Here is a 9,581-nt window from a genome sequence, read left to right as displayed (position 1 = left end):
TAAAACTGTATATTAGACACAAGTGCTCTCTACTGCACTACTTCATAGACTTCTTTTCAGTGGTCAGTTGCTGTAACAGCAACTAAATTTCCTCTCAAACCCATATGGTGGACAATCTGTCACACCTGTTGGCCAGAGCAGGAATATCCTAATAACTCTTTTACAGTAATCCAGAAGACCACTACGGGCAAAAATAAGTATGTAAGTATGTTGATCTATTTTAACATGTAGTTTAACAACAAAGCAAAATCTATTTGCTAATTGAATATCATGAGAAAGATCAAAAGCACAAACATCAAAGGATCAGTCCTATGCACATAAACAAAAACAGGAACAGAAAAGAAAATCTCATTTTCAAAACCCCTCAATGCAATAAGCAAGCATGAAAATATCACATATAGAACTGTGATGTATTTTATTAAATCTTAATTACTTTATTAATCATTTCAAACTTCACGGTGACTGGAATCTGTTTCGGAGTGTGCCACTGACATTCATTAAACTAATCTATATGTATTTCAGTACAGTACAGTTCAAGACAAACACTGACAGAATGCTAATCAAGATGGACTACTTTATAGTAAGACAGTAAACACACTTGTGCAGTGCTGTTGATCTGATATGGTGGATAGTGATCATGTTGGTTTCACCCAGGAAAGTAAAAGCAAACTGTCAAAACATCAGATTAACGGAAACAGGTTTCCCAGCAGTTAAGAAGCCACAACAATCGAATGAAATATTTGAGGTATTTTCATACTTTGAAGCCACTGTTGTCAGCAGCACGTATGAATGTTTGACCTTGTTTTCACTTGGCATGGGCAATAAGATTAAGGAGGATGTTACGGTAAGAGAGAGAGTGTGTGTGTGTGTGTGTGTGTGTGTGTGTGTGTGTGTGTATGTATGTGTGTGTATGTGAGTTGGATGTCTGCCTGATAACATAACATCTGAAGAATCTAAAGAAGTCACCAATTGACCGTAAATCATTTAGTCACTTTTCCTGTAAGTTACAATTGATAGTTCCTTTGTTGGCAGCTCTGCATACATTACACTGTGTGTCACATTGCATGTAGTATGAGTAATTCAGAATTGTATGCAGTTTACTGTTTTGTAAACTAATAATAAGTAAATAAACGTAAATTACATAAAGTAACCCTAATCAATTTTCCAAATCATTTTAAAGTTTAAATACAACACAGCGTAGTAATTTCACCCAACCCAAAGAATTTCACCCAACAAACATACCCAACATAAAACAACTGAAAAACACATTAATAATTTATTATAATATAAGTCCCACACCCTATAAGTCCATTTTACTGGGATGCACTGATGTGGTAAAAAGCCAGTGGGGGATCCGAAAGGGAAGCGTCCCACACACATGGAAAAGCTACTTTACCTTAAGCGTATAGGTTACACACTGTAGCAAGGACTGGTGTGTGAGTGTTGCATGTCAGGGATGAAAGTTGCACATTAATGAAACATCAAATTAAACTAAAAAAAACAATTACTTCTAAAACAACTCTTTCTCTCTCCACCCCATATGATGGAAACACTCTTATCAGACCACATATAGAGATGGGGCTTAAAAAAAGAAAAAGCAATCTGACAGGCTACCTGATTACCTTGATGGGCTTAAGGTCTTACGCATGGGCCTTATTCTATTAACGTGACCATCTGTTGCATGCAAAGGGTTTGGACCGGAGAGAAGGGGAACTCCAATCCTCTTTATGCACTCACCTTTTCAGTGTGAGTGGTGAGCCGCAGTGTTGCTGAGATACCTGGATCTGAAGACACTCACCTGAGATTGGACATGTCGGTGGAAGCACAGCCAAGACAATGGAGGAAATGGACATGACTACCTGAAAATACCTTGTCTGCAAAGAAAAGGCTGCCAGTGGAGATTAGATGAAAACTATAGGAACTTTCGGTGCGTAAAAACTCTTCATTCTGTGCTTGCATCTATCTTTTGTAAGTCACCTTGAAGCCTTCTTCTTCTTCTTGAAGTTCTTTCATTATTTTTAATATTTATTTTGTTTTGTCACCATTTGACTAAAGCTATCAGCTAAAATGGGTTGCTCTCCATCGAAGGGTAAACTTTTCACTGGGGCTTTCAGCCCCAAACAAAAGGCTCTACCGGCACCACCTGAAAAAGCTAATGAAAGTGCCACTATCGCTGAGATCAGTAATCAGTGTGTAATGGACAAATCTGCTGCTGATTGTGGTTCTGGAAAAGATGAGCAGGAGGAGCCTATTGTCTCACAAGAGAAAAGATCTTCTCTAGCTGAGGTGGTCTTTGATACCACTTCAGTGATTGAAGATGGCATACAGAAAAAAGATGCAAATATAGTGGCCCAAGAGGAGTTATCACAAGTGGAAGAACAGCCTCAAGGTAAGCCACCACGAGAGAAAGGTGAGAGAAGAAAGAAATCCAAGGGAGGAAAGAAAGTAAGGCCAAAGGATAAAATTAAAAAGAACTCCATCATCCAGGCAAAAATCGAGCTTCCTGAAGACATGGTGAAAGCCCACCAGGCAGCCTATGCTTACCTAAACCCCAATATCTCCAAATACGAGACCTTGCTGGGACTCCTGGACCAAGCAGCCCAAACTCAACACTCCCTTCAGTCAATGGTGACCATGGTGGCAATGCGGTACGATGAGATCAACCAAACTTTAGAAGAGATGGCCAAGGAGGGCGAGAGAATGCTCAAGGAGCATGGAGACCACATGGCTTGGCCCGCGGCCCTGATGAACACCCCGCTGGTCCCTGGTGTGAAGCCAAGCGTGGAGGACCAGGGCTGCCCTGGGCCGCCACCCCCCGACCTTCTTCAACAGCTTCTCCAGCACTCCACCGAGAAGATGCGTCAGGTGGGGGAGTCTGTAACGGGCCTGGGCGACTCTGCCCTTGAGGAGGCCACAGAGTATTTTGCCTCACTCTCTGGGCTTTTAGGGGAGAAGTTGATGGCAAAAAGGGATGCTGAGTGTCGCCTGAAGCAGGTACTGACCTGCGTTGAGGCAGCTGCTGTGCGCAAACTTGGTTTGGAAGATTCCGCCTTGCACAGTGAGGACAGTGGTATTGGTGGGGAGAATGAGAGCCTCCCGGGGTCAGAACGGCACCGCAAGCACAGAGAGAGCTGTGCATCATCCACTGTAGCACACGGCATACTTCTACCACATGGTGAAGATGAGGAAGAAGATGAGGAGGAGGAGGAGGATGACGAAGATGATGATGAAGACGTAGAAGATGAGGAGACGGCGAAAGAGCATACAGATACAGTTGTAAGAACAGATAGGAGGTCCTCTAACTCCTCTTTACTAGCTCACAATCAAAAGGCCAACCTCAATGCACCCAAACAAAATCCCACCAAAGAACAAAAGCAGACAACACGCCCCAAAACAGCTGACAATACCAAACCAAGACATAGACGTGGTCAGTTGAGAGGCCCACGTCGTTCCTGCTCTTTGGACAACCTATACCAGAACTCTTCTTTAGCTGAACCAAATGTGAATCAGAAAGGTTTCATCCAGAGGCAGGAGAGGATTGGAAGAGGTATGGAGGGTGTGCGAGGGGCTGCTGGAGTGAGCTCATTAAAGGCAAAGTTGAGAAGACACTCATCAGGAGGACAGAGTATTGAGAGAGGCCCCATCAGGGCCGGTGGCCCATCCACAGCACTCCCTATGTTGGCCCCAGTACCTCCAGGTCGCAATGCAGTCAAGAGACTAATCACAACTTTCAGTCATGGAGTGAATGACAAACCATCTGTCCCTCCCCATGTGAAAATAAACAGGAAATGCCATTTCCCAATGATCTCCAACGCACAGACAAGTTTTGATGGTCCCAGCAACAAAAACAATGGGGTACACCATAGACACCCTGACAGGCATGATGATTTAGATGTGGACAGCCTTCCTCCACCTCCCCCAGAGGTACTGATGGACAACTCCTTTGAGGTCACAAAAGGCCTTCTAGGTCAAACAGCGGGCCAGAAAACCAGTGTGTCCCAAAAACTGAGGGCATCTGTACAGTCCATGACTGTGTTGCCAAATCGGGGAAGCATCCATCAAGGCTCCCTAAGCCTGTCTCCAGCCTGTCACAATAAAACAGATGCTGTGGAGGATCAGCTAGAGGATCCAGATGAGGAGGCTGAGACACTCTACCGCCAGGCCCGAAAGATCATCCACTTGCGTGACGCCGCATGCTCTCCAGCTAACAGATGCAAGGATGGCATGTGGAGTACGTCTGGTGCTCCAGCTGGGCTTGGGTCAAGACAAGGAAGCAGTGACTATGGGGGTGATGGTGATACTTTAAGCCCACAGCTCAACACCTGCCCACCAACAACACCTCCTGTGTCAAGGACCCGGTTGCCACCATCTTGCCCCTCGGTGTGTCGCACTTTCCCTGCGCCCTCATCCTGCCCCTCTGAGGGTCAGTGGCGGGCACCATCACCCCCTGCCTCAAACACTCCGAGGTGGACAAGGGGGAACAGCAACAGTGATGAAAATATCCCTGTCTTGACTGCTGTGGCATTTGCAAGTGCTCGCTCCGTCTTCTGTCAAGACCAGACAACCAGGACACCATCCTGCACTTCCACCCTGCCTCGACCCTGGGGAGAGACCTCACGTGGGAGACTACCCATCAACCACGGTGGCCTGCAGGGCTTCGCCCGACGCAGCTCCTCAGAACAGAGGGCACCCAGCTCCCGTCAGACTGAGCAGACCCCAACTTCCGAGGACCCAGCTGAATCCAGTGCCACCAAAGAAAAATAGGTAACTGACTCTGCCAGACACCAGTAGTTCCACACTGGTCTCATTTTGGGACTAACAATTTCACATGGGTATTAAGTCTTAATGAAAAGAATTCTAGAATTCAAATTAATTTCTCAAAATAGGATAGTAAATACACATACTAACATAATACCATTATTACCTTTAAAATTTAGCCTAAAAATAGCCTACTGTCCTATCTTAAGCACTTTTAAGTATTTTTTTACCCCACATTCTGTGAATCTTTCAGAATGATTCTCACTTTACAGTTGTGATCCAGCAGTTGAAAAACACTGATGAGCCATATAATTTGTAAGCTCTCTCCAATTCGACCTTTCAGATCATTCACTGAAAATTTTTTCAGAAATTACATGTAGGTCATCAACCTTCAAAGACCTTAACTATGACCTTTGTACAACATGCACCATAGCAACAAATATGCACCATAGCAGACAGTAGCTGTCTAAGACACCAGATCGACCTGTTTGGAGAATAAGTTGTCATCAAAGTGATCGTTGTCAAATTAAAAAACATGTTTTTTTGGCATCTCCCAAGGCGCCATGCCTCAACCTCCGCATTCGTAATCACAAAAGCAAGGAATCTCCCCCTCACTATTAATACCATCTTTTAAACAGGTAGTAGAAAGCTCAGGGCTAAACATGGTATTCGGACCATGTCAACATTGAGGTTGCACAGGATAAAATAGATTAAGTAAATACATTTTTATTCTACGTCTGACCCAAAAAAACAACTGTCATTACAGTCATCAGTTCTGGATGTCAGATCAGGTGCTTGTACTTTAATCTATGTGTATACCCTTGGCAGGTGTTAACTCAAACCTCATTTCCTTGCCAACTCTTAACACGCTATACAGTCTGCCTTGCACACGTGAGTGGATATTTGTTTCTCACAATGTTCTCTCACTGCATTCTTGAACCAGGCATCAGATCCATCTCACGGGGAACTCACAGGGAGATTACCTTGTTTTTTTCTCATACCTCCCCTGGGATTCTAGTAAACAGGTTTATTTACAATCCAAAACCTTGAAATTGTCACTGGTACCATCAACTTTGGGCCAAGTGTGTCTGTGTTTGTGTGTGTGTGTGTGTGTGTGTGTGTATGAGAGAGAGAGAGAGGGAGAGAGAAAGAGAGATGTATTTAAAAAAACTCAAAGGGACATTTGGTAAATGTATTAACAAATAAATTCTACAGCAGAGCACAACTGCTGAACTCATTCTCAAAAGTTCAGCAATGACACAATGTCCATTAATGCCATGCCATTGTTTTGTATGTGTGTTAGTGACGCCTTGCTCATAGAACAGGAAGTCAATATCATAAATTAGCTGCATGCATTCCTGTTTGTGCCTAGGCTTTGGGTGAGCATGATGATTTCACCACAACATGGGCCTTATCCTCTGTTGAAGTCCAGAGCCTTGAATTGACACCAACTGGTTAGTGTTAGATCTACTTAGAAAGATCTATCCCGAGAGGGCCAATTGGTAATCTTAATCCCCACTGTTGCCCAGTTACAGCCCTTGCTTTGCTGACCCAATTACTCTCCCTTTGCACTTATATCCCACCTCCTCTGCTCTCTCATAGGTTGGAAGCTAACTGATTGACAGGAGCAGTGCTGGGAGATGTCCAATGAGATTTTTGCATGGTGGTTCCCTAAGTGTACCTGGAGCAATGGTAACCAAGGTTTACGAAGCACTGTAGATGATGAAGAGGTGGAGCTAGTGCACATTATGGATTAAGGGGTTTTCGGATTAAGACTCTTGCTCTTCTCTAACAACTTCATAGGATCTGACACTGTGTATGCCAGTGTGTTGTGTAATATTTCCCCATATATCACCATCTTTATTTAGAAATGTTTACTCAGAATTGTGTCTTTGTTTGCTGTTGTTAGACGTTGACTTTTGTGTCTTATTTGGGATGTTTGTATCCAATATTTTTTTTAATGTTTTATAACTCATTGTAGTTGTAAAACCCAGACAAAAAATGCCAAATATGTTTATCAATAATACAACTTAATAGTGTAAACATTTCATGTGAAACATATTTATCAAGTGTGAAGAGAACAACTAGTCTCCACAAGAGATTTAACAACTGTCTAGTATTCAAGCGAACACCATTATGTTCATTCTGTCTGAGAAAAGAAGAAAAAAATAATAATGAAAAATATAATCTATAAGAGTTCAACAAAACAGTGTATCATTCTGAGAATTTCATAATTAATTTTGCTTGTATTTGTACCATTTGGTTTTTGCATGTCATGACCATTTTTCATTTCTAGTCTTCATGTTGGTGTTTGCTTTGAGTTTGTTTTATACACGTTCTCAATAATAATTTATCCTAATCAGAACAGGTTTCCTTGACTTTATTTTGTCAGGTTTACCAGTGATGGTACAAAGTTACAAATGTCAATGCTCTCCAATCACACATATTTTGCGTAAATATTTGACGTGCAATAATGATATTTATATGCTCCATATTTGTTTGTATTTTGGTATGGCTTTAATTTAATGAAAACAATCTTTAGGACTGAAAGTATCAACCACCCATCTCCCCTAACACTAAGAAGAAAAGCTCTCTGCAATGGTATGCAATAGCCATAATGACTTAAATTAAATTATTAGGGCAATTCCACGGAAAATTGACTTTTTGTCACATCCATAACGCCAGTGAAATGCCTTGGCATTTGTATGATGTGAATGATAATTCATTTTTTGTGCATTTTTTCTCATGTACATTCTTCAGCCAAAAATAGCAAATGCTCAAATTTCATGTAATCATTCACATCATACCATACCATCACATTTTATTGGCGTTACGGATGTTACAATAAACGTAATTTTCCATGGAATTGCCCATTAGTTAAACTATTAATTACAGTGCATGAAAATTATTATTGCATGAAAATGCACTGTACTGTTCTTCCTAGGCAACAACAACTTATTATTATTATTCCACTTTTTCCGTACGCAATTTCTCTTGAACAGTTTAACTTAGAAACTTCATTCAAACTTTGTAACGTAGGTATTCAAACGGACCAAGCTGCTATGTCTTTTCAACTTTGAAACTTGTATACTTTTTAAACTATTAAAGAAAAACTTTTTAAAAATCCCCATAGACTTAACATTGCCGATTGTGACCTCATAATACGGCCGTTAATCAATTAGAATCCTATGGCAGGTGTTCAAGCCACCTGGTTCAACTGCTTCCTCTGCCAAAAACGAATTAAAAATAAAAGTCCTCACTACAATATTTCACTATTAAACAATTTAACCCTTTAAACCAGTGGTTTTCAACCACTGTGCCGGGGCACACTAGTGTGCCGTGAGAGATCATCTGGTGTGCCGCAAAGAATTACCCAAATGTCACTCACTGGTCCAGAAAAGCAACTGTTGCATCAAAGAATTTATAACCACATGCTCTCATTGATTGTATGATTGCACTATTTATGGTATGTGGGCATTGTACAACGGGGGCCCCATATCCAGTATTCACAGAATCATCACATATCCAGTTCATAACAACAATTAAATTAGATATAGTCACCTACAAATGAAATAGAGGGTGTACCTCTATTCTACCTATATACAGCCATTAAACTATTTGAATATCAACATTCATTAAACTGCTAGAAAATGTTAGCTAAGTTAGCTAAGTAGCATGGTTAGCATGTTAGCATTGCTAGCACTGCTATAAAACATTAGCTAAGTCACATGGTTAACATAGTTAACATGTTAACATTGCTAGCATAGTTAGCATGTTTATCAAAACTGCTAGAAAACGTTAGCTAAGTTACATGGTTAGCATGTTAGCATTGCTAGCACTGCTATAAAACATTAGCTAGGTAACATGGTTAGCATAGTTAAAAATCTTAGCATAACTGCTAGCAAACATCAGAGCCATTCCAACTTTCAGTTATCGTCAAATATCTACCTATACACAGCCATTAAACTATTTGAATATCAACATTCATTAAACTGCTAGAAAATGTTAGCTAAGTTAGCTAAGTAACATGGTTAGCATGTTAGCATTGCTAGCACTGCTATAAAACATTAGCTAAGTAGCATGGTTAGCATAGTTAAAAATCTTGGCATAACTGCTAGCAAACATTAGAGCCATTCCAACTTTCGTCAAATATCTACCTATACAGTCATTAAACTATTTGAATATCAACATTCATTAAACTTCCAGTCTGTCAACAACTTTTAAACTATTTACCTTAAACTTTTAAACGGTCTACTTTTAAACTATCATTAAACTATCTATTAAACTAGCTGTCTATCAACAACTTTTAAACTATCTACTGTCTATCAACAACTTTTAAACTATCTACATTCAGCTTTTTAACAGTCTACTTTTAAACTATCAACTTTTATTAAGCTATGCAACCACCATGTCTATCCTAGCATCACCGTAGTAACCATCTCTGTATTATCTGCTTTAACTATACATGATATTTTACATCACAACTTTTTGTGCACTGGTAATTCCTTGGAATTGCATTTCTAGTTGATTTATACTCAAACTTCTTAAAGTGTCATAAATTATATTTTGGGACAGCAACACTAAGGTATACTTAAATGGTATACCTTTACATAATTTTTTTCTATTTATTGATTGATTTGCAGATAAGTCAAATGTTTGAACTTGGAGGGTTAGTTAGACTTTAACTAAGAGGTTCTCAAAGGCACACCAAAGGTCTACCAACTTATTACTGATTATAAATTATATCACCCACATTATTATAAGCCATAACAGTGGTAGAATGTTCATGAGCTGAGACCACAGCGATAGGCATATGCTCACAT

At 40.5% G+C, this 9,581-nt stretch overlaps 1 protein-coding gene across 1 annotated transcript; it reads left to right on the top strand.

Moving 5' to 3' along the window:
• Positions 1 to 2,067: 2,067 nt before the first annotated feature.
• Positions 2,068 to 7,123, top strand: pcare2 (photoreceptor cilium actin regulator 2). Its single transcript, XM_076271934.1, has 2 exons — positions 2,068 to 4,764; positions 6,361 to 7,123. Exon 1 carries the CDS (start codon positions 2,068 to 2,070, stop codon positions 4,762 to 4,764), a length of 2,697 nt encoding a protein of 898 aa, XP_076128049.1. The 3' UTR covers positions 6,361 to 7,123.
• Positions 7,124 to 9,581: the final 2,458 nt, after the last annotated feature.

The sequence above is a fragment of the Alosa pseudoharengus genome, unplaced genomic scaffold (genome assembly GCF_046254945.1).
Source record: "Alosa pseudoharengus isolate Yale_2024_CS ecotype anadromous, Long Island Sound unplaced genomic scaffold, YU_APseudo_1.1 YU_APseudo_1.1_scf_7, whole genome shotgun sequence".
NCBI lineage: Eukaryota > Metazoa > Chordata > Actinopteri > Clupeiformes > Clupeidae > Alosa > Alosa pseudoharengus.
The sequence above is the reverse complement of the archived record's forward strand: the minus strand, read 5'-3'. Positions and strand labels throughout refer to the sequence as shown.

Coding starts and splice junctions, on each gene's coding strand:
- pcare2 (XM_076271934.1), top strand. CDS start 2,068: ATGGGTTGCTCTCCATCGAAGGGTAAACTTTTCACTGGGGCTTTCAGC.